The sequence below is a fragment of the Amblyomma maculatum genome, chromosome 2 (genome assembly GCF_055883805.1).
Source record: "Amblyomma maculatum isolate TAMU_Amacu chromosome 2, ASM5588380v1, whole genome shotgun sequence".
Classification (NCBI taxonomy): domain Eukaryota; kingdom Metazoa; phylum Arthropoda; class Arachnida; order Ixodida; family Ixodidae; genus Amblyomma; species Amblyomma maculatum.
The window spans coordinates 100512260-100538388 of NC_139345.1; the positions used below are offsets into that span (position 1 = coordinate 100512260).

The 26129-nt window shown below is 46.1% G+C and overlaps 1 protein-coding gene across 18 annotated transcripts in view; it reads right to left on the reverse strand.

The window, feature by feature from the left end:
* Positions 1-26129, reverse strand: part of LOC146199400 (uncharacterized) — a 269488-nt gene that overhangs the window by 110839 nt on the left and 132520 nt on the right. For 14 of the 18 annotated variants that reach the window (XM_084594859.1, XM_084594867.1, XM_084594863.1 and 11 more), the window contains exons 2-7: positions 25222-25425; positions 8869-8997; positions 8391-8498; positions 7816-7884; positions 5195-5428; positions 1727-1870 (exon numbers count right to left, since the gene is read on the reverse strand). In XM_084594859.1, coding sequence (XP_084450985.1) covers positions 1727-1870; positions 5195-5428; positions 7816-7884; positions 8391-8498; positions 8869-8997; positions 25222-25425 — 888 coding nt within the window. The remainder of the gene's footprint in view (positions 1-1726; positions 1871-5194; positions 5429-7815; positions 7885-8390; positions 8499-8868; positions 8998-25221; positions 25426-26129) is intronic. The other 4 variants (XM_084594862.1, XM_084594875.1, XM_084594861.1 and 1 more) reach the window with 1 other exon arrangement.

Sequence of the window (26129 nt, forward strand, 5' to 3'; positions counted from 1 at the left end):
TTCTCAAAGGTGCGACTGATTTGTTCCTCGGGAACGCTGGTCAAGCACCTGCGATTCGTCTGAAGGGTGTAGCCAGCATGGCTGGAGAGGTCTTGTTCAACATGCCAGGTGATCGTTTCGCTATACCTACATTGTGCAAGGTGCGATCGACTTCCTTCTGGTCGCATGTATGCGGGCACAGCGGCAGTGAGGATCGCGAGGTCAGTGATGTGAAACTTAAATCGTCGAAATAGTCAGCAGACACCACGGCAAGATAGTGCCTCCTCCAGGTGGTAGCCTGATGCTGATAGTGTCGATTAATAATGAGGCCGGAACTGCGAATTTAGGCTGAAATTTATTCGGATTCGCATATAATATGAGGAGAAAATCTGCAATGATAAAGTCGGGAAAAAAATCTTCGTATTATATGTGGGTTTCTACGGTATGAGGCCTAGGAGTAGCATACCTGACTCGGGATCCAGGGGTCTTTGGTAAGTGAGCCAAACAGCACCTCAATTTTTTTTATATATCCAATTATCTACACATCAATTATTGGATGTCCCCTTTGATTTTGCTATATCCAAGTTAAACTGTACATAACAAAGATAATATGCTGCAGCAGGACTTTTTGACGGGTTAGTTGGTACATGATCTTGATTCTTATAGCGCTGACGAAACACCACAGGAAGAAAGACACAAAAGGACAGAAGCACTTCTGTCCTTTTGTGTCTTTCTTCCTGAGGTGTTTCGTCAGCGCTATAAGAATCAAGAACAAAGATAAAGGCTGCTATGTTATGTTCTAGTCATTCTGGCTCAATCAAAGAGTGCGACAATATGCAACAGTACGGTTAAGTCCCCTAGCTTTCTGCGGAGAAAAACTTAAATTTCCCCCGAATGAGAGCAAAGAATCCATGAAATTGAGCGAGAGACCTTAAACTGCCCTTCAGAGTGCACTTGACATGATGATGAGAGCTATAAATGTCAATTCTTTTTTTTTTTTTTCCTAGCTCTTCAGAGAAGCCAAAGCAAATTTCGCCACCGGGCTCTAGAGCCATTAGGAGAAGCCTGCTTCTCAACAATGCAAACGCTTGGCTCACAAAGTGCAAAAGAGTTGAATATGGAAGTAAAAAGAAGGCAGTGTGGATTGTTTGTAGAGTTGAGTGTAGTAGAGTGAAGAGTGGATAACCGGCGTAGGACCAGGCAGCTGGAAACACCAAGTAGTGTAGGCACAGCAGGTATGGTAGCTGTCGCTGCGTTGGAGGATTTGTGCATTAGTGCCGGAGATTTGGCTTAACTCAATAGCGGTGTGCTCATCTGATGTGTTTCCTTTTAAATAATATTGACACATTTGCTACTTGTGCGTTTTAGGGTGCCACATGTGTTTTCTTTTGGAGTCCTTGGCTATATGGGCCTGCACTGTTTGTGACTGCACTATACACTGTACATGATATTAATTTTAAAGCAAATTTCTTCCAAGTCTCCGAATTCCCTCTCGCACTGCATTTTTGCAAATAAGGTAAAATGGTTATTTTTTTTATACATCATACTATGTAATTCCTACTTGTCCACAACCATAATAGCATGAGAAAAGATAATATGGCTGCTAATGCATTATTTTGTAAGGTACCCTTGAATCTGCTATCTTTCGTGGAATCTCTTGTTACAGCTACCATCAGAAACAAAGCTTCAATCATGGTGGCAGTGCAAATGTTAGACACGTCACGCACACCAAAGCAGCGGGGCTCACCTCGCCCTGCTCAGCTGCCAAAGAAGCGGCAGCCAGCCGGCCAAGCAGGTCCGTCCGAATCTGCTGCAGCATGGCGATCTGCTGCTCCTGGGCCTCCACCTTCTGCTGCAGTTGCTCCACTGCCTCATTCCTGGCACTTAGCATCTGCAATACAACACATTTTCAATACCCATTCCTGCATTACTCAGATCGAATGGCTAGCAATCTGTACAAGCATTGCAAAGGCAATCATTTTCATTCCGGCCACCGAAATCAGAATTTTTTTTTTCTTCGATGACTTTCTTTGCCAATTACTTTTGAGGGACAATCCCTCATTCTCAAAAAAAGAAAAGCTACAGTGAAAGATACAAGGACCGAGAAGCCAGCTTCTTTCCTACCTTTTGCTTCGACTTAACGAAAAACAGAAATTGCAGTAGAGCACTTAGTACAGGTATGACTGCCCTGGAGTGCTTGCGTTCATATTGATTCCAACCGTACATCAACAATACTTTCATGCAGCACACATGTATGTGATGAAAGTGCAAGTGTATGCAATGCATGACACGTACAGCAAAGCCTTCACATCGACCGAAGCCAAGAAAGACACTTCATGAATGGAATATAGAACAAAAATGAAACACTATGATTAAAAAAATATTACGAACTTTTTTTTTTTTTTACGCAATTTTACGCAAACAGTATAAATTTATGCTACAACTTCTGTCGGCACAAACTAAAAGCTAGCTTGTAGCTTACATCCTTCACAAGAAATTATCAGTACATAGTAATGACTGTAAGGTTTGGTGCTTTGTATTCTATTTTTTTTATGTGTCTTATCATTTACTGTGGGATTGTTCGTGAGCTGGACAGGAACCTAGACATTACTTTTCGCTTACAGTAATGCACAGCATTCTTTTTCTAGCATGGGCATGGGAGCTGAACGAACGATCATATTGGAAATCAAGCGTGGTGGAGGTTTCAGGTGCCCTCACATTGCCAGCTGGCATCCGGTCCGATTTGGGATAACTCATTCGCTACATCAGCTTTATACATGACTGCACACGTGACAAGCGATGTTGTGCAGTCGGAGGGTAAGTGTACAAAGATGTTTGCACGGCTAGATATTATGCAGTTGCAGGGTAAATACGGAAGAGACTGAGAAACCATGAAATCACGTTTGACGAATTTTAAAGTGCCAAATTGATGTCGCGGAGAGCTCTAGTTTATATATACTGTTACTTCTATGTGCAGAGAGGGTGGGCCATATTTTCCTATTTAGGTGCCACTGCGCTGTCTTTCAGAGGCTGACTTGTCTGGAGCTAGGTGGGTGTCCCCACGCTCGAGTAGCCGCAGAGAGTCCGCAGGGTGAAGATTGCCCGCTGCAACTTGTCAACTTGTTTGGAGTTAGGCAGGCAGACCCCATGCTCGAGTATCCGCGGAGAGGGTTCGTGAGTTGGCCAGAAAGCTTGTGTGTTTGCAAGGCATAAATACCTTGTACTTATTTCTTGCTTATAACCAGTTTGCTATTGATCTTGTTCAGTTTTCATGCAACCAAAAGTCAGAAGAAAAAAAGAAAGGTAACGGGAAAGAAGAGCCTTCTTCACTCGACAAAACACTGCATTGATATTATGTCCATTCATGAAATGGGCACTTCAATTTACAACCATCAATCACATAGCATATACGACCAGATTCTTGGTGCTCACTTAATTCTAGCGCACCCTTGATTGTAACATGCATACATCCCAAAGCGGCTCAGACTATGATGGAGGCTCTGTAATAACTCTGTCCACCCGAGGATCTTTTTATTGTGTACTGAAAATGTAGAGCCCATGGGCACCCTCAGTGCTTGATCTCCATCAAAACGTGGCTGCAGCAGCTGTCTTCGAACCAAGATACTCCGGCTGAGTAGCCCAGTACCTATCCATTGAGCCACCACAGTAGATACCAAACTTCCCTACTTCGACGAAACAACAAAACTCTATTGCAACCACCCTAATGTCACAACGAAGCAAAAGGTGCTAAAGCCTCATCGCCCTTTCTGCCAGATGCCTGCTCCAGTTCAACAAGAAAGTCCATGCTGCATCACAAAGTTCCTTGCAAACCAGCTGCTGGCTTGAACTCTGTCAGCATCATGCCCTTCTGCTTCGACAGCTGCACAGTCATAACTTAAAAGACTCCTTTAGTCAGAGGCCTGTGGTTCACTCGCTGTTGCCGCATAAAGTCAGCAAGCTCTTCTATTTTTGGAAACTGGACTTTTTTTTAAGTCCGGTGGAAGCCTTCTGAGCAGACTTGCTGGTGAAAATCATGTCTTTTGTTTCCGCACATCAAACACAAATTTTAACAACACCAAACACATGTGAGGCTGCCCAGTTGCACTTGCCTACGCATACAAGATCACTTTTTCAACTTAGCACCATACTGAACTCTGCGCATCTTCATAACTGCTGACCGGACACTTCAGATTGATAGATAGATGGATTTATTGAAAGGAAAAGCAGAAAGGTTGGCCAGAATATTTCAAATCTGGCCTGCTACTCTGCACTGGGGAAGGGGAAGGGGAGAAGAAAGAAGGTCATGATGGGTGACGATGTGGGAGAAGGCATATGAAATATATATACAGGCACAGTAGCTTGCCTTACAAGCGCAACTCAAGCCCGCTGGCGCACAAAAAAACAGCAAAGAGCACGCACTGCCTGGACACCCTTCCCCTTGTCCTGCCAAGCGCCCAGCAGCAGTTCCTCCGACAAAGGCCTCTTGTCAGATCCTTGAGGAACCTATTAGTATCTACAACTGTGGTAAGCTAGACAGGTGTTACCAACGTGCAATACCAAGCTATCAATTTGTGACGCTGATGGCTATAGGGTGCTGAGTGCATAGTTTAATTTTCAAACTTAATTTTAATGTGCATGTCATCACTGAGTGAATATTTCTTGCAAAAAAAAAAAAAAAAAAGTGCACCTTACAACTGAGCAACTACGGTACGTACACTTTCCATGCTTCATTCAAATGGCTTCAGTCTGAAATTTTGAGAGATTCCGGTTGCTAATTTGTCCGACTCTTTCTTTTTTCCGTCTCTTTTGCACCTGCCTATCGTCAAGCTATACTTAGGTAGTCTCAAAAGATATCTGTAGCACTGGGAAAGGCAGAGGAGTCCTTGCAATTGTGCTTCTAAGTGCCTTTCGACCTTGCAAACTATAATAGAGAATTGTGCTCCTACTGTCAGTCCTGCCAGTTTGGGGGTGAGAGGCCTATAGGAGCACAATTGCCTATTGTAGTGCGTGTGATCCTGCGCAGTGGCGCAGATATCTTGTGAGACGACGCATAGCCGCCTCCTTTAGACCCATATCAAAGAAGCTTCCCTCTTAACTGTTAATGCATTGACAGGAGGTCCATACAGTTCAGAGATGAGTCAAAAGTCAAAGATTGCTAGAAGTAAAAAGCTTTTCGCACACGCCAGCAGAGTGGCACAAAAAGGGTATCTCTTACACCCACTTGCTGGTGCTGCTGCCTGATGGCAGCATCGCCACCCCTGGCCTCTAGCAGCTCCATGCAGAGCTGGAGCTCCCGCTTGAGCTGGCTCACTTCCTGTGCCATGGTGTGCTCCTGCTGTGAGGCCTCCCTCTGTGCACGCTCTTGCTCCTGCCGGTTCTCCTCCAGCCGCTCCGTGAGGAGCCGGATGAGCTCGTCACGCTTGCTCAACTGACGCTTCACCTCACCCATCTACGACGAAAAAAACATGCGACTGAGGTCAGCACAGGCTCCTCACCTCTTCAGCGGTACTTAGCAGCTACACTTCAAGCATGTAGATATATAGTAGAACATCGCTACAGTAAACTCGGATACAGTAAAGTGAAGCTTCAGCCTCATTTTGCCTTCCATAGGTGACTGTACATCTTTTTTCTTTCATAGTAAAGATATCTTAAGTAAAAACGATTATGGTAAAGAGCACCTGGTCGTGGCGTCGTGGCGTCGTGATTCCTGCAGAATAACATTGTGAAACCCATATATAGCCTAGAAATGCAAGGCCAAGATTCAGAGGCAAACAGTGATGATTAAAACGCCATACTTTGAGGTGGCTTAACCATTAGGCATATCAGCTGCGAGAAGAAGCCAACATTTCAAATGCCTTGAGGTAATGAGGTAAAGGGCATGGCGTGCACAGGCGGTTAAAAAGTAAAGGCAGTTAAAGTGCAGATGTGCTTTATAAATTGCTAAATTATTGGACCACGCCTCAGAGCCATGTCACCCACAGTAACTGATATTGCCGCAAACCATTCAAACCTTTATTTGTTCTTTTTCGACAGCCACTGGCATGCGGCCTTATCCCTCTGATTCTGACATGTGGATCAATTCTGTATTTTGTTTGCTCATGCTTGTTGTTGCGAGATGCAGCTTTATCAGTTTCTGTGTCGTGAAAGATGCGCCGAGATGTGTCTCGGAGGTTCCAGCCATTCGCATGTTTCTGCAATGTTGTAGGTTGCGCTAATCACCGTTTGCAGCTTTATCTAGACGTTTGTTGGCCACCTTTAAATTGAGAATTGACGGGTGCGACAGGGATTTCGTAATTCGACGACCAGCGAGCACGTTTGCTGCTATTGCCACTGTCAAGTTGTTCAGTTATTTTGAGGGTGCAAGTCAGCATAATAAAAAGTTAATTTCAGTGCTTTTTTTTCTTTGCGATGTATTGCCTCAGGGCATAAAAATGCTATGAAGGATGAAGGGTGTGGTCAAATTAATGAACACGCCTGTGTGTTCTTTTGTGATCACGGCAGTGTCACAGCCACGTGACAATATAGTTGCTGGTCTGAATGACAAACTTTATTAGAGGAGTTCTGCTGAAACAAGTGTTGCTGCAAAAGGCAAGTGTCAATAAAGAGAGGAGTAAAGCGAAAGGATGCCCCTCAGACAAAGAGACTCCATGGCTGAGCCACTAAAGCAAGCCCCTCAAAAAGTGCCTGCTTGCTGCCTTCCACATGCTGGCAATTTCAGGTGACTGCAATGGGTGCTGTTGTAAACAAGAGGCCAATTGACAGCGTTGCGGCACATCCAGAACAATTACTGAGTCCATGGGACAGAGACAATAAGCATCCATTAGAGAGTGTAATTAGGTAATGTCATTATTTGTTGTCTTCCAGCCCAGAGTTGTTGAGGTCGCCGAGTGGAAAGACGTCAACACGGCTTTCAATGTGTCGATGCAATTATGTAATTTCTTACACAAGGAAACCGCAAGACAATTTAAAGCTGTGAGCCTTCCTTGTCACGTGTCTTCTCTTCTTTTTGTGGCTCACTTTCTAAGAAAGCATTCAAACACACAGCGAGGTTTCTTTTCAGTACTAAATGTCGGCTGAGAATGTAATGATGCAATGGGTCAACTCAAATAATGCGCTGTGTGATAACAAAACCTCGCATAAACAAGCAGCACAGTTTGGCAACAAGTTTTCTCAGTCCCAGTTATTTGTATTCTTTATGTACTGGTACAGATTCCCATTTTGTCTTATTTGGAATGAGCGTATGGCAGCTCAGAGAAGTCCTCCGTCAAAAAAGTTAGTACATGCCTATCTTGTTTCAAGACAGACAAAACTTGACTTAAATATCCCAGGCATGAATGATGCTAAAAGCTAGAATTTTGAGTACTTTGGAACCAAGCAGTTATTTTAATCAAGCTGCACAAAGCCATCTATGATGCAGTCCTAAATGATTGCAAAAAGTACTACTCTATAGCCCTTAGAAATGTGTTCCTATTCGAGAAAACAACTGTTAAAGATTTTTCTGCAGCCACACTAGGGAGGATAATCCATGAAAGCGATTTCAACAGGCATTTTTTTAGTGGCCGCTATCTGCTACAGTTTGTATGCTCTGGGTCTTTTAAATTGTCTGACTAAAAACGAAGAAATTATGACTTTGGGCCTAATCTTGAGTGCTAACTTTATCATAAATATCATTTTAACAACATTTTAACATTTCAACAACAGTTCCACATAACTTATACATTGGCACAGAGTCGCTGGCTTACATTAACAATGGAAACAACACCAAATGACAAAACTAAAAGCAAAACCGAATGACAGCAGAAAAGACACAGCAAAATCAAAGCTGTGACTTCTCACCCTCTTTTTGTATCTGCTGAGTGTTTCGTTGAAAGAAGTGTCCCCATGCGCAGGTGAACGCTCAGATTCCTGAACAAAGAAACCAGAAACAGAGCTCACAGACTGCAAGAAGAGAGTACAAATATTAGCAAAAGCCCTAGAAGATGCACATCATGCAAACAAATAAGAAAAAAGAAAGATAAAAAAACTATGTCGAAGCTTTGCTGCCACCTTTTTCCAACTGTGCTCCTACAAAACAGCAAAGCTTACCGCCTCATACCCACACAATCTATAAGTTCACTCTTAATGCATGATCAAGCTAAATGTCATAGCAGAAAATGGACAAGAAGTATTTTTTGTCAAAAATGAAACATTTACCATTTTCTGCTTCCTAACAGGTAGCCACACTACACTGTCATTAGGAACTAGCTGCAGTGCCTTTACTGGATTCATACCAACAGTTACCAGTGACAAATGTTTTTTGAACTCATGCTTACCAAATTACGTTCCAGAATCAAATATGACAAAATGAGCGTTTCTCTTCCCCTCCCGCGGCAGTACACAGACATAACACAGCAATTATCGATTTCACAAACCTTTTTGGGTAGCTCAGGTGATGCACAGGCCTCTATACTTGAGAAGCTAATGTTCGAGATGGAGTCCAAGCCATTGTTCACCTTCCCAACCAGGTTTCCAGTAGATGTCTGTTGCAAAAAAAGATGCAGAGGGGCGTTCACAGTCACTTTATTTAGTAAGCCTGAGGAGAAGCACTTAGCCTTAGAGTCAATGTTTGGTGAAATACAAAACGTGATGCTATGAGCGAATTTTAGACCCTGCTGCCTTCCAGAATAGCGAGAGAAGTATACACTTTAATAAAAAAAAGCAAGCTAGACAGTGCACCCAATAAAAACTTTTATACTGCGGTGCCTGTACCATATGTCTTAAATATTTTATTGGACCACATGCTCTAACTGCAACCACTTTCTGGTACTACGCTCCTAAGTGGCACAACTTGTATGGTTGCTTGCTCACTCACAGCATGCTTAGAATAAAAGACGGCAGAAATTTTCACACCTTTCTGGACACGCGGTCTGGAGATGCTGCGGAAGCCATGCTGGAATGGCTGGTGTCTGCAGAAAGCCGGCTGCCGAGGCTGGAACTTTGACTTGATGATGATGATGGAAGAGGAACAGAAGATGGGCTCTGTAGATATGTACAAAAAAAGAAAAACAACAAGCAAGGTGTGATCAACTAGTGACAAAAACTTTGCACAGCTTTACAGACGGCATGACATGGCACACGTGCCACTTCAAAAATCACACTGAAACAACGAGGTGAGACTAATTCATGGAAAAAAAAAGAACAAATTTTATTCTCAATATGCAGCACTCTTTGACAGCTTTCTTATAATATAACAGAAGCAGGTATTTGTCACACTAAAATATATTTGTAGTGCTTTTCTCTTCGTAGTCTGCCAAAAAGTGGGCGAGAAAGGAAGCAGTATAGACCAACTTTCACCAATTTACATCGCTTTAAGCCTCATCCTTTAATAATCTACTGCTTTCCTTTTGCGATTCTAACATTCTAATTGGACCTAGAATGCTTGCCTAATGGTGTTTGCATTTATCCCCATACGAAATGCCAAACAGGTGCTGAACTGCAAATGATTTGGGCCAGGTGACAGCCAATATCTTCAGGCAGGAATACAGTGCGAGCAGCATCGGATGATGCTGTGTCATGCTTTATTAATGAAAATGATGAAATAATCAAAGTGCTAAAAGAAGTAGAGCTTTCTCGTAGACTGCCCTGCATCTCTGCCCTGACATTATCTCATTACAATGGATACACGTTTCTTCAATTTTACGCATTCAAAGAAGGAGCACCAAAAGGACAAAGTAAAAAAATATATATAGAGGCAGCACTGATGGAAACAGCGAGAAACACTTTAAGTGAGGGTCATTAAAATGTACAACCCCCCCCCATTGCCGCAATGAAAGGCCCTATAAAGAAAAAAAAAATATTTCTTTGTTCTTGAGGTTCTTCTCAATAAGTACTTGAGAAGCACCACATAATTTTTCTATATTATTTCACATAATTTCTCCAATAGCAGCAGTACAGATCCAGGCAAAAATAGAACTGCAGTATATACTATATACAACTTTGTTCTTATTTACTCAAAGATAAGGGTTCAACGTTATGGAGTTAACTGTGTTAAATCTACAATGAAGTTATGAAAAGGTTTAACAATAAGCTCTAAAAGTTTTAGTTCCAAATGCGCAAGATATATAGCCACCTAAGAGAAAACGGTACAGTTAATGTAGAACATTTAAGAATATAAAATTCGTTAAGAATTTTCTTTCCAAACTTTACATTATCTCAACCTCTGTAGAAACTATTTGTGCCAACTTTCATTACCAGAAAGTGTTCCTTTTATAATAGCAGCAACACATTTATTGTTGGCAAAAAAAGTAAGCGCTAAAGTATACAAAAAAAAAAAAAAAAGACAGCCGAATTACAGTGGCTAGGACAAATGCACATTAGGTGTGCATTGTACTTCAGTTCCTTTAATCAAGCCATACAAATGTGCCTGCATGACCTGAGAGTAGTGTGACTAACTCGGGATCCAAGAGTCCCACATAAGGTTCGATTCCTATCTTAAAATTGCTCCCCAAGTAATTGACAGCTCCTACCAATCTGGTTATATAATGCGGTCTAGTACCGTCCCACAAACCATTGACCAGTAAGTGTCCGACCCTGCAACCTGCCAATTACCACCTGCCAGAGGCATGCTAGTGAGCAGGAACAAACAAACGAGGTGAAATGTGCACCACACTGTACGACAAGAAACTGTACGTAACGAGCTCGCTCTACCCCCTAATGCCTACCCAGCAACAGGTACTTGCTAGTACAAGGAAAAGGAAAACAATGAATTACCTCCCTTCCCTTGGTTCGCTTGCTGTCAGTTTTCCTTAGTGTTTCGTCATATGCAGGCAACACTGTCCTCAATGAAGTTTTTCTGCTATTTTTCACTTTCAGCCAGCTGCTGCTTCAGGGCTTTCAGAAGCATCCGATACTACAGTGTGCTTTCGCAGCCCAAGTCCCAATGGCTACGCAACAGCTGAGAGCTCTTCACCTGATTCCTTGTTAAAAATTCTACGAAAACAAATACTCAAAGTTGCGTGCTTGTCTTTACATTAGCAGTATTATTTGGAAATAATTGATTATGCAGCACTTCTGTGTTGTCTTTCAGGGACTGCAATATTTACAGCTTTCACACACTACTACTATAGGTAAACTGCATCCTCTGGCAAACACTAAACCTCAAAAGAACTGAACACATTGCAACGTCAGGTTTGGGATCTTCTAGAACATCCATGAGCTTTTTTGGACATTTAATAGTTTACCGCAAATGGGAACAAATAAATATGTAAGTAAAAAATATTGACAAATATGCAAATATACCAGCTGAACTTTTGTCATTCAAATCAGTACCTGCTCTTCTGAATCACTGAGCTCAAAAGTGTTCAAGGACTGAAAAGGGGCTGAACAACTCTAACGGCTAGTGTTTCCAAAGGTCATATTGCTCCTGCAACAGGTGAGTTCATCACATGACACAGCCCACACGACGTGGAAAGTCCTGTGCTGCCTAGTGACTGGAAAGCTTTACAGTGATAAAGCATCACAGTTAATTAGTAAGTGTTTACTGAGACTAGTTACAGTGTACATAAACGAACTAACTTTATAGAATGCGGGCTCAGGGAAAAAAAGTATATATATATATTTCTGCGTAGAGAGGCAAATCAGTTCTTAGAAAAGCCAAGAAGCATTTTTCTTCCGTTGAAATGGGCCCAATTAAGTAAGTAGCGAGGCCACACATGATCAGTAATTTTATTTCCATTCAAACCAGTATGTTCCAAACCTCAGGCACACGACTACCCGTCTTGGAAAACAATTAGTACAAAAGTCTCCCCGTTAACCTTGTCTCACAGATTATGAGCTAACTGTTTTGTTTAATTATGCGACGCCCAAGTAGCCCGTCGCGCGCGAGGCACTTCAACGCGGAAGGGTACGCAGGACGATGGGAGTGTGGATAACGCAGGCCAGTCTACACTCTCGACGCAGACGGGTAGGAAGCGAACGGCTGCCCGGCCCGGCGTCATCGCTGTTTGGACGACTTCAGGTTGCGTCACCGTCTACGTGACCGTGTCGTCAGCACCAGCCGCGCGCGACGCGATCTCTCTCGCGCTCCCGCTGGAGACCGGCGCAAAAGCAGCCTCGCTGGCCTCTGAAAGATCCCGGCCGCTTTTCTTGGACCGTATACCAACCGGTAAACAAGTATACGGACTATAAACACATCGCGAAAAAGGTTCAAAGCAACGTGGAAAATACGAGGACGACGAAGAAACCCAGACACGACAAGGTACGCACGAAGGGCTGAGGTGCCGTGTCTTATTTCAACAGCCAAGCAATAGAAGGCAGAAATATATTACGTGACCGCATCGAGGGTGGAGACCCAGGGCATTGCACAATGCGCCTACCATGAGTTCCGTATCTACCGCGATGTGGATACGTGATGCTTCTGTCATCCATGGCTTGCATGATCGAATAAAACATTAGGTATATACTCAGCCCTACACATATAGTCCCGTCGTTTCTGCGTTGATTCGCTTTTTATTCGTAATATTAATCGGTGTATATTTCACGATGAGCAGCCGACCAGCAGGCGGAGTGGCACCAATCGCGTGCGCGCAGCTTATGAGTCCCGAGAACGGCAGCGCAGGACATAAATCAACCGGCAGGTAAACTGAATGAACTAAAAGGACACCGCGGATACAGCGGCCAATAGTTTCATTTCGAAGGACCGCAGCTCGGACAGTACTTACTAGTCAAAACAGGACGCAAAGATGGCGTCGGCTGCATACTGACGTCAGCTGTGACGTCATATGAATACCTCCTATATCGCTAGCGCAAGGTTACCGGTGCCAGCCACGAGCGAGGCAGCCACAGCGGCCAGAAGCCGACAGTTCCCAAAGTTCGTATTTCCTAAATAAACACCACGAGCTATCCCGGGACACAGCTGGTCACGTCACGAGGACGCAAGAATTAGTGACTGCGGGGGCGCCGAAACTTACCCGCTTCCGCTTTTGCCCACGCCTTTCAAACCGCTAAGCATATATACGGGCGACAGTCATGAAAAAAATGTAAAGAGAGGGTTTAAGAAAAGGCAAAGATATAAGTAAGCCCCCATAGACAACCAGCGCTGGATACGTCACAAGCGTCACCATGGCGGTGGCCCTGCCATGGTCTTACCTCCTCGACGGGAGGAGGGTGCGAGCTCGGCTATCCAATCGCTGCACCCCTTGCCACCTCACTCCTTTCAAAAAGAAAGGTAGCAAATGTAGCAAAACGACATCAGCGAAGACGGCGACTCCAAATCTAATTCATCACTCCTTGCTTCTTATTGTTTTTTTTTTTTTTTCTCATGTCAGCGCGAACAATTTCTCTAGAGGACGAAGCACCCACCATTCTCCAAATGCTTCTGATCAGATTTGTGACAAACGCTTGAATTATAGGACATCATTAATGTAACGCATATATAATGGGGCATACAACCAGCTGGCTTGGCCAGTCGTAAAGCAATTTCGTTCAAGAAATCTAAAACAATCATGTCCCCAACAGAAGTGGCTGGATAACCTCCCGCCATGAGCAAGATTAGTAAAGCTGAAAAGAGCTACTTTCTTTTTTTTTTTTTTTTTAATGCAGTCTATCACTGCTCGCGTGTATATCTTACAAAGCCGCCCACCTAAGAGCTTATGTTTTATATGTATTGCAAGCCGTACCTTGAGCAGTGCGCAATAACTAAAACTGCTCCAATACTTTACTAAAACGATAAATAAATGACAAAACAAACTCGAAGTCTTCAGCTCCCCACTCAAAAAATCAACAGTATACTTCGGCGCTGCCGAATCGGGATATCGAGCGTTAACTTTGAGTTACTTAGCAATGCAGAAGACGCGTGCGTTGCATGGTTGCGCGAATTCTTTATTAATGACCATTTTTACATACGATGTATGATTTTAATCCGAATTGGCAGAGGCCAAATTTCGGGGTGTCACGGGGCCAAATTAGCAGGTCACCGTGCGATGTTCACCATAGCGGAATTAAGGCTGGACATCGATTTTGGACCAAACTGGCTGAGGGTAAATTTCGGGGGTGGACTGGGCTAGCCTTTTTTTTTTTTTTTTTTGGGGGGGGGGGGGGGGCACCATCGTGTTCGCCATAGCCGAATTATGCTGGACACTGATATTTCGTACACATAGAAACAACGCGCCCGTGGAGGCACCTCTGCCACAGCGATGGCTTATGCGACTGCATTCCTTCGTTTAGAGGTGAAATTTTGGCTTCAGGTGACCTTCAGAAATGGTAGCAGTAGAGCTAACGCTTTAAAAATACTTCCGGAGTCCCTGCACAGCGGCGCTCCGTGCCTGCACACGGCGGCGCTGGTATCGAGGCACCCTAGTACACGTTGACCTCCGGAGGTCAATGCGGAAACGCAGACGGCGTGTATATTAATATTAAAGTGCGAAGTGAAAGCACCCAGCGAGTGCCCACCTATGCATGCAGGAACGTCGTCTGCCGCCGCCGCTTGACCGAACGACAGCGGTGTTTGTAGCGTCGTCTGCCGGGCTTGAGGACGCCGGTCTGTGTCGTCTGCGGCGATGTAGGAAAGGGCGAATCTCTCCTTGCAACGCTTTGCGGATGAGAGCGCGTAGCAAATAGCATTGCGGGCCTGTGGACACCTTTAGACACTTCGTAAAAAGAGTTCCAATCGACAAAGAACTGGCCATAAATTGTCAGCAGATTGTCTAAGGACGCTTTTGGTCGGAATAAGTCGCGAGTCACGGCGCGAATTGAATAACCCGCTCCGCGAGTAACGCGCCATTCTATCGATGTCTTCTCGCGAGGTTAATCATGCCTCACAGATGTGCCGCCATGACAACCGGCGAGCTGCCGTTTTCTTCTTGCGGTCACCGGAAGTCGGCCGCGGAGTACAGCCTGCGTTGGGATCCCTGCAACAATGCCCTCCTCACAAGTGTGTTTCGTGAGGTGTCATTCAGCCGTTTGGAACGCCGTTTTATACCTCCAAGACAACAATGACTCTCCGTGCAACTGATGGTGTATTGTGCACGTGTAAAAGGGGATCCCCATTTAGTAAGCAGGTTTGCGGCACGAATTCCACCGGACGCGCTACATAAAATCGAAGACATATCTTCTCGGTGAACAGAACTATAGCTGTTGGACTAGTTGGTCCATTCTTAATATGTGTGCTTTTAAAGCGCAAAAGGTGGGCGAACACAAGATTAGACAATGGACACGGAAAAAGAATGATGACCTCCACCTGGCGTACGCCGCGTTTGTTCCCGTCTCTATGCTGCGGTTCAGTGCGCCCCAATCACCACACACGAGGCAGTTGCTGGCGAATGTATTAACAGTGCACACGATCCTGAACGGGCCAGGTCTCCTCTGCTTTTCACAGCGCTGCAAACAGCCTGTGAGACCGAGGAGGACGCGCAAAAAAAAAGAAAACGAAAGTAAGAAAGAAAGCCTAGAGTTTCCCACAGAGACCGCGAAATCCCGCGGGAATAACAAACTGCCATTTTTACTCCTTTTGACTCCAACGCAACGAAGAAAAAAGACGCCTTCTTTGCCGCAGTACGTGTGGTACAATAACCGGTCTACAAAAAATGAGGCCACGGAAACGCGTCGCCAAACGTACTCAGATCAAAACTTTGAAAACAATTTACGCAGAGCCTGAGGTCATGCGACATGCACTGCTCTGGGAAACTGGAAGTAATCATCGGACCCTTCCCTGGCAGCTGGCCCGTCGCAATCACAGCGGGGCGCGCGAAGGCAACGTGAAGAACTCTCGCCTCATGCCAAGTTCGATTCGACAACACTCGGTGCTGGCGTGAAGCAAATTCCACAACCACGCAAGTGGCGCGAGTAACCGAGATACCCACATGCTTCGTACTTAGCTTATCCGCGGGTGAATTTGCCTTCCCCATATACGAACACTTAATTACCCGGGAATAAATCCAATAATCTACAAACAAGGAGACAGCACAGCGTGTGAACATCAATTTCTGCCACATATAAATAGCAATTGCGCGCACGCACGCACACGCACACGCACACGCACACGCACACGCACACACACACACACACACACACACACACACACACACACACACACACACACACACAAAGAGGCGCATCCAAAACAACAAACCACGAGTCATGATGACGCTTCACAGATACCGGCAAGCTTTAAGAAGAAACAACTGGGGTTTCACAATCGCAGCACGCATACCAACAGTCAGCCTAGGGGAATATTTACGGCTGTATTTACAAAAAGAAAAAAAAAACCTTTCCGATTGCGGTTCGAATACGGATGGAATAAAACAAAATGGCCGATTCGTATTCGCACAAGCCTCCGCACCGTCGTCACGCTGCTTCTAAACACGCACAGGCAGCCCGGAGTCTGGGACCTGCCCAGAGCGAGCCTTCGAGGCGATCGACGACCTGCTACATGTCGTCTACTGCTGCCGTATATGTCAGGCCACTAATAAAGCCGCGACTATGCTTTCGGCACACGGCACGGAGTGGGCATACGGGAAGGTCGCCGGGATCCCAAGCTCCCCACGCCTACGCAGTGCCATGCATCTCTCTCCCTCTCTCTCAATTGTCCAAACTGTTTACAAGACATCTTTTTGCTTAGCTTATCCAGCGCGCAAGTCGCGCCTCGTTAAATTAAAAAAAAAACGTTGGTTATCGAGCAATACTGCCCATTAGGCGAGCGGAGTCGTTTGCGTTAAACGATCGTCATAGGAAAAAAAGAAATGCATGTTCTTTCTGTTAAAATATTGTTCAAGTAAAAATGTTCCCCCAACGTTAATTCTTGTCTGTCAAAAAAGAAACCTACGAAAGGGCGCTTAAGATACGCTTCGCACTAATAGAAAGGAACTATATCTCGCCAGAGGATTAAAACTTCTGCCTTCACGCCAAACAGAACTGCCTGCCGCCAATTTTGAAGTGTATGGCGATGATAGCATGGTCTCTGGGACATGTTTCTGGGGCTTTTCAGGCCGGTAAAAGCACCGTTTTCGGCGAGAGTGGTGGTGGCGCTGCAGTTGGAACGCTGTAGATACACAGACTATGGCGTGAACGGCAGCGCTAGGGTACAGTGTTCTAGAAGGAAGAAAGCCTTCTAGAACACTGCAGCTAGGGTAGCAGCGCTGGTGGTGCCGTCCTTCACGTTCTGTCTAAGTGTGCGCTGTTTTTGTCATGAACCTCCCATAGTATATGCTTGCTGGCATTGCATGAACCCCAATTGAGGCACACATTTGCTGCACTCGGTCGGCTGGCAGCTGCTGAAGGCAGTTTACAACGCAGCCCCAGCTGTGGAGAGTCATTCTCTTCACGGTCGCTCATGCAGTATATACGGCAAAAAAGTTGCGTAGGCCTTAGCGCTTCAAAGCATGGACCTGCGCGCACATATAAAAAAGAAAAAAGGTCACCAATCAGAAACTCGCATTTTACTACTGCTCCTCGCAGTTGCCGTGCCCTAAAAATACACGACAGTGCAGATCAGGTCTCACGCACTGTGCATATCAACGCGACAAATACGCAAAGGTCGCAAAGAACTAACTCTCTGCAGTTTCACTAAGTCGGTTGTCTGAACAGCGAGTTTACGTAATAATGAGCCGCAAATACGCTCTAAAAAGTTTGATCGTCAGGAGAAATGTCCTAAAATCGAGCTGTCCGCATATTAAGGGTGTCGAATAAACAGGGCACGACTGTATACTTATAAACAACAGGCGGGGGACCACTGCGTTGTCCAGTGTCGGCATATTATCCGGGCTGCGAGGGGAAAACCTGATTCGTAAAGGGCAATTTCGAAAACAACAACACCTTCACTTAAACGAAACAAACAAGAAGCCGCAGCGAGGGCAAGCGGGCCAACCGTTTGCGTAAGTCGGCAGCGTGCTCACTCAGTCACGCGACCAGTTCAGGGGAAGCACCCCTTCCAGGCGGCATATTATGCGCAGTCGGGGAGAAAGGGGAGTGCATCGCAGAGGGGGAGGGGCGCTCGCAGAGAGAAATACTAAATACATCCGCGTACACACGCAACCTCTAGGTACAAGGAATGGTACCACGAGCCACCACCACAGCTACAGATTCCTCCTTCCGCAGCAGCGGAACACGTAGTATACATACCCGGAGGACAGCCGTCCATCAACAACTGCGCCCGTCATCCGTCGCCCGCCTGCGTCGCATCGCAGGCCCGCTGCGAAGAACGTGCCTTTCCGGTGCGAAAGCAGGGGGCCACACACTCACTTCTCGACGACCACTTTTCGCACCCTTCGGTTTCGTTTCGCTTTTGGAGGAACGTTCCGACGGACAGCTTATCACACGCACGCACGAACACGGGGTGCAAAACAGAAGCTCCAAAAAGGACGCTCCTCAAAGAGAAGGAACCAAAAGCAAAACAGGAACACCGCCACGGGTGGAGGGAAAAAGCACACACCTCGTCGTTTGCGTCGTCGCCGCCGCCGCGTTTAAGCTGTCATCGCCGCCGTCCCTCATAAGAGGCAGCCCAAGAGCTCCAAGGAGATAACGTCAGCCGCCAGCCAGCCGCGAACTGGCACCCATTTCGGGAGGACCCGCATGCGCGGATTCCCAGGTATATTCACCGCGCCGCACGCACCACCATAGCAATAGTAGCGGCGACGCCGCTAAAGCAGTCCCAGTGCGACGCACACTTGAAGGAAGCGCCGGACAGCGGTCGTGCAGGCACTTCGTCCATCGAACAACACAAGAGGCGACCACCACAGCGAGAAAGGACAAAAGGGACGACGACGGAGAGAGGACTAAGTGCGCCGCAAAATGATGATCGAGAAGTGTTTTTGTTCCGCGATTCCTCAAAGCCAGAACGAGGCTGGCTGGCTGGCTGGCCGGCCGAAAGACCCGGACGTCTATCTCTCTGTCTCAAAGGCCTACCTACAGTCTTACTGCCGCCAATGCGTCGTCGTAAAGTGCGTGCGTGTCCCCCTTTCCTCCCTCCTTCCCCTGCCACGGCGTCACCTTACGGGAACCCTCCGCCCTGGGTCCGTTCCCCTTGTTCTCTCTCGAGCGAGCTGCGCGGGCTTTCCTAAGGACCCGTTATATTCTGGGAGAGTCGACCCAGGGGCGCTATTTTCGTTCGCGCAGCTCGGGGGTCGCGCTGGCGACTGCGGAGGAAGAGGGGGCACGCCGTAGACCGCGGGCTCTGAACAGGGAGGAGGAGGAAGCCTATCGGATGCGCAGCAGCGCACTGAGCGTCACCCAACACCGCGTCGCCCAATTTTTCCGAGCTCCCCGCTCTTCCTCGTGAGCGGAGGAGTCCCGCATCCTCCGAAGCTACAAGGCGGACAGCCAGACCCGTGGACTAGGCCAGCTGTTCGCCTTCCTTCGTCGAAGACGCCGCGCGGAGTTTTTCAAGGGAAGACGACGTCGTCGCGGGTCGCTTGGCCGTCGGTCGTTGCACTCGCTCGCGCATGCTGCCTCGCACTGAAGACTAGGCGACAGTGAGGGCGCACACGTAAGAAAGTTCGCGTCGCCACCGGATGTCATCGACTTCTGCCTCTTCTTGCACTGTTCTTTGATTTCCAGCGGCTGGCAGCGCCGATATAGCCGACGGGCGAGCGCCGTGGCGGCATCGCGCGGACACTCTCTCGACGAACCGGGCGTCAACGACTTCCTGCCCGCACCTCCGCCGCCGCATTCGAACGGCAGCGGCAAGGTATAATTAGGAAGAGAGCTGTGAGGGGCTCAAATGACGCGTTCACACAACAAGCGCCGTACCTACATGACAACGCGTCCTGCTCAAGTAACACCATCAGGATGTGGAAAATATACTAGACTGAAAAAAAAAAAAAAAAAAAAAAAAAATGAAGAGCTTGACTGATTACTTGACTGATAGATTAACAGAGTGAATTATTGATTTTTTTACAAATGAAAGCCCAAAGCAGCCGAATGTCGTTGCCCCAAGGAAGCATCGCAGTGCATTTCGTCTTGGTCCTGGCAGCCGTGCACATGCCTGGTGAAGAGCGAGTGGCCGGCGTTATCCGAAAGATCATTATGCGTTTTACGCTAGCTGCGCAATCCTTAATCGATGCGCATTCAACAAGAAAACACCAGCTTTAATTTGGCTTATATATGACGTCAATTTATGGCCCAGGCAGTGTGCGGAGAGCAACTCCGATTTTTTTTTTTTTTTTTTTCCCCTAGCAAGAATTTTCCTGGAACTTTCACCATCTCTTCCCTACAGTTTTCTGGCTATTTTGTGCTAAACTGCGCAGCCAAGGGGAGTTCCGTTGCGGCGTAAATGAATTTTAAAATTTTCTGTCAAAACCTCAGGCAACCTTCCGTGCGTGATGTCACAGCTTGTAAGCTCGCAATTTTCCGTCTGTGTTTCTGAAGGAGTAATTTCGGCCTTGGTCTTCGTCACAAAGGACAAATAATGACGCAGACTGTCACGGTCTCCACTTAAGCCAACTACTCGATTCGGTCGCAGTATCTCTGACGTCATAGGTTGGTCTGAATGACGTCATAGTTTGGTCGAAACCCACCTTAGGAATAATAATTTTTTTGTTTTTTTTTTTTTGGTTTCAAGACACCTGTACTCGATATATATTTTTTTTTTTCATACAGGAGAGAAGACAGACCGTAAATTTAACGTGCTTATGAATTCGAAAGTGAAAAAAAAAAAAAAAAGAAAAAAAAATCTCCGGAGTTGCCCTTTGAGTCTTTCGTAATAGCCCCACATGCAAACGATGGCTTTCGACGCGCTGCCGAACCCGACTTTCCGTATTTTGGAACAATGTAGTCCCATCTGGGCAGATAGTGACAACCATAGTTTCGGTTTCTGCGTGGTTCACTGTTTTCAGCAGGCGAAAACGTAGAAGAAATACTTATTCGGAGCGGGATGGGCCCGAGTGTCAACAAAAATGGCGTCGAGCTCGCGTCAGGGCGTGCTACGAATTTGACGCCATTTACAAGGTTTCGCTGTCTTTTTCCTTTTTGTTTGTTTGTTTTTGTTTTTCTTGACAGCAGAAGCAAAGAGTTCGAAGACGACTTGTCGAGCTGTGACTTCAGCTGGGATGACGAATAAGGCTCATATCAACCTGGTGCTTCAACTAAGTGGTCCAAGGAAAGCATACTTTAAATTTCCGAGCAATTACAGGCGCTCACTCTGTGTAACCCGCAGCTTCCACTCGCAGTAGGTATACGTATATATACCAGGGTTTCGGCCACAAGGAAAGTACGGGCACATGCACGTGGCGGCTCCTTCAGAACTTGAGCAAAGTAGAGTTCTGGGCTAGTTGGTAAGACATGATTACTGGGAGGCTTAGCACGGAACAGACAAGGACAAGAGAGGCACACAGGACGAGCGCTTCAGAACTTCATCAAGTGTGAAGCTCTTTCAGCTACACGGAGTGGCGTCTGAACGCCTAGCTTCCAGAGAACAGCTTCTAGAGCAGACTACCAATTTTGCCGGCAAACTAGATTGCACTCCGTTATAATGTGCAAAATGTGCCTAAGCAAAAAAAAAAAAAAAAAAAAAAAAAAGAAAAAAAAAAGAGTTTGAAAAAGCAATAACTCTTGCTATGCAATGAACAGAGAAAGACTGAGCTGAAAACGAATGCCTTCAACAATTCAGCAATGTTACACGTTATGGAAACAGCGCACGTTCAAAATGGACTTCAGCACATAATATTAGATTTTTGGTAATTAACTAGATTTTGTTAGCGCAGTTAGGAGAATGGGCACGACAGACTGGCAAGGACCGCTGCGGAAGCTGAATGGTGACCAATGCTTCCGAACAGGCACCCATTTAGGTCGTTTTTCGTTGTTGTTTTTTTTTCCCCAGCAGGTTCGCATTGTGCTATTTTTTTTTCTTTTCTGTGTCGTGTATCAACCTAAAAAAAAAAAAAAAAGCAAGCATTTGACTGACCGCCTCAATAATTGTATGTTAGCATATGTTACAGCAGAATCGTGGCAATATATTATTTTTTTTTCAAGACCCTTCAGAGTTGGCAGTGTTTTTCTACGCTCCTGAAAAGTTTGGTTTGGTTTATTCAGGCTATGAGAGACGCCCTACACTCCTGAAAGAGTTGCCCCCCCCCCCCCCCCCCAAAAAAAAAAAAGAGAATCTTGAAACTTAATCACACCCAATGAATACTTTAATAGGAATAAGAAAGAAGGCACTGTTCAACATCTTGTATAACATCCTAACATTTATTTTTATTTTTTATTTTTACTGCAGTTCCTTGTTTTTGCATCCGTGACTCTTCGCTGATACTTTTCACGGAAGTTCGCTAATAAACGTTTTTTCTTTCAATTTTTACGTATAACTCATAAGACTTAATGCAAATATTATTCACAAGTATGCAAGAACGTTCAAATACAAGCAGTTTGGCATATGGTAGGCTGCGGTTGTTCAAACACTGCAAGATTTTTTCCCCCAAAGTTCGTGTTTTCTGATGGTTCCGAAAAACTCAAAAAATGATATTCAACAGAACTATGAAACGAAACAAAAGACAACCAAAACCAGCTATGCAGCAAAGCTATTTTGTTCTAGATGCCGAAACAAACCAGCGGCTGCCGTTTCCGGCTCCACGAGAGCAGTCCTCGTGGACTCGCAGAATCAAAAGAACTTTCCTCGTTCCCTACCGCTAAGGTGGGCGCTAAAGCGGACGAGACGGCGCTGACTCACGCATCTTACAACAGAGGCGGCACTTGAGGAGCTAGACACTTCTCGCCTCAGTCGCTCCCTCAAGAAGCGCCCGAAGCGCTGGCGCGGTGCTTCCATCAAGTAAGCGTAACCTGGGAGGGAATACTTTTTCGAGGGCATATTTCGACACCGCTCTTTCCTAGGGGCCCCAATCTCGCTCAACACCCATAAAAGAAAGCGTCCCGCTACTGTGGCAAGTCTGGCCACAAAGGGAAAGAACGCCGAAAGACATAATCAAGCCTTTCACAACTGAATGTCGTTAATAGCTAAGACTGGGCTTTATTATTATTTTTTTTCCTGCGGTTATGCTACGTGGGTTAGACCTTGCCCAATGTTCCTGTGGAAGTTACGTGGACGACCGAAGTATAGAGATTATGATTACTCGCGTTTATCTTAACACTCCACTGCGTACATATAGGCGCTTACACAATCATGTCAGTTTCTCGCGCATCTTTGGACACACAAAATCCTTCAATTCATCAGCATTACCTCGCGCCATATCACTCTGGAATGATCTCCCCGAATCAGTTGTTTCATTAACTGATCTTGTTGCATTCCGTAAACACGTGCTCGACTTGTATTGTTAGATAACCCCCACGGAATATCTGTAGCTTTGTTGTTATATTCTGTATGCATTTCATGTATTTTGTTCTGTGTAACCATGCTTTTATACCGCAATTTCTTGGTTGTGTGTTATGATTTTCCATCATGTATTGCTTGTTGTTTCGCCCATAATTAGTTAGTCTTTTCTTATTGTAACCCCCCTTACACAATGCCCATCAGGGCCTGTAAGGTTCAATAAATAAAATAAATAAATGGCACGCGGGCACTGCTGCGAAATTCCTCAAGAACTGATCCAGGAGGTGGCAACTGGCAACTGTCATATAGACAGCACGGGCAGAGGCTCTTTATTTTTCTTTCCTTTTCATGCCTCAACATACTATATATGTCATATAGACAATGCAGATGACTAAAATTTGGAAAAAAAAAAAAAAAGACTACAGCGTTTAACATCACTGAACGTAATTAAACGTGACTAAACGTTGTATAAAGTGCAAGAGCACTAGTTTGGCATACAGTCATCCCGTACAGATCTATCCCAGATATACCGAATTTTGCTTATATCGAACTCTCAGAAAAACTCCTTGAAAATCACACGCAAAAGGATAGCAGTGGTCTCGCCTTTATCGAACTCCAATTCAGCCGAACATTCGATATATCGGACAGCGCTCTCCTCCTAATAGTGCCCCACAATTACGTATCGCGCGCGGAGCCGGGTTGCTTGCTGGCAGCGTTAACGTTGTAAAACCGGGACCGACTGAAGGTGGCTTTCGCTTTGGCATGCTTGTTTATAACCCGACACTGCTGCCACGCGGCGAAGCCAGCCTCTCGCGTGACCTGCTTCGCTAGAAGAAGAAATCGCTTGCACCGTATTTGAGCTGAGTTATTGTGATGTTTATAGCGTACCAGTAACATAATTAGACCTCTTATGATTAGCAGTGGCTGTTCCCGAGGCACAGTTCGCAGCAGCTTTGATGTCAACTGATAACCTAAAGGCACTAATTAATAAGGGAGTAATTACTCATTGGCATCCACCCAAGCGCAGCCCTATGACTAGAGAGGAAAGCTGTACAGCTTTCTCAGAACCGGATTCCCCTAAACATTCGACCAACACCATTCGAGTTATTGATAAATTCGCTCTCACCCTACCATCTGTTCCGCTGACACCGTCGTGGTTAGCTCAGTTTGGTCTTGTCGGAAGATCAACTTGGGAATAGAGAGCTTGGTTACAGCACGTAAGCCTACCTGCATAGCGATTCAGACCGCACAGGCAGCAGCACTAAATGCGTTAGGATCATAACGCACATTATCGCAATCTTCCCTGCACTAGAGTGCGAAACCTCCCCCTTCTGGAAGATATATTTCGCATCTATACGAGTGTCCACCCATCTCTCTCTCTCTCTCTCTCTCTCTCTCTCTCTCTCTCTCTCTCTCTCTCTCTCTCTCTCTCTCTCTCTCTCTCTCTCTCACACACACACACACACACACACACACACACACACACACACACACACACACACACACACACACACACACACACACACACACACACACACACACACACACACACACACACACACACACACACACACACACACACACACACACACACACACACACACTTCCAGAAGGCACAAAACACCGCTCCACAGAAACACCCAAGTCCGTCGTTACGTACCACAAACCAATGGGTACGTAACGGCGTCAATGGGTGGTGGTCTAGATGATGAATCTGTGTACCGAGGAAGCAAATGGCAGGTAGACTGCAATGATAACGCATACATGCCACACGAATCTTATCAATCGTCTGTAACTTCGACGCTCTTTTCTTCTTTCTTCCTCTTCCCCAACAGTGCCTGTCATTATGCATATAACACAACGGACAGCAAGCTATTTTCGACCCTTTTCTCGTCGTCTCCAAAGCAGTGCGCACGGCAAAAAAGAGGGACATAAATTTCGCGCGCCCATTCGTGTGCCATTCAAACGCCGTCAGCGTGACAGCAACAGAGCCCGCGCTCGATCGGGCGTACCATGCATGATGCGAAGCTGTTGTCGAGACTGCTGCGCTCCCCGTCGGTCCTCGGCGACTGAGGACCGGCGCCAGCCGTCAGACACGGGGCGGAAGGGGTGCAGCCAGGCACACCGCTGTCGTCGCCCGCAGAGGTCGCCTTGTTCTGCTGCTGCTGCTGCTGCTGGGCTGAGCGACGCTTGAGCCGCTTCCGCTTCTCCGCAAACTGCACCGGAGGAAAAGAGAGAGAGGGGAGGGTGTTTTAAAACGATCATTCAACCACCCTCTTTTAAGAATACCTCTTAAAGGCAGCTGAAATGCCTAGCGTATACGGTATAGTAGAAACATTTCGTGACATATGCCAGGCAGGCTGTACACGATCCGCATCTAAAAGACGCAATAGAAATATTGCAAAGCGTGTGGCCCGAGACGAAGCAATCGCGAACAGCGCGTACTTATTACGCTTTCGACTCGTGCTCCGACGGTGGCGATCGAAAGGCCAACGTGGCCGGCTTCCAATTTATGTTCTCTGGCCCCCACAGCTCGGAGGCAGCTTTTCCACTTCTCGGGCATATCTTAATCGAGGCTCCTCCGCCGAACAATGGACATCCAACCGTAACATACTAAGTTGGCATCATAAATAGTATGCACATAAAAAAAAAAATGAAATACTAGCAGAGGTTGTTAGAGTAAGCCCAGCAACGCCTGGGAGGGCCAGACAACACGTGCTATAATATTAAGGATCCGTCACGGCCTGCGCGGCGCTGACTACCTATAACCTGGCACCAGATGCTCGAGATGCTCGAGGCGAACAACATTAAAAAGAAAACAAACAAACGCGATTTAACAAGCTTTTCCTGAGGACTCAATCCAGGAAAACGACGCGGGAGGTGGCCTCCAATATGTGCCTTTTGTTTCGTTTTTTGTGTG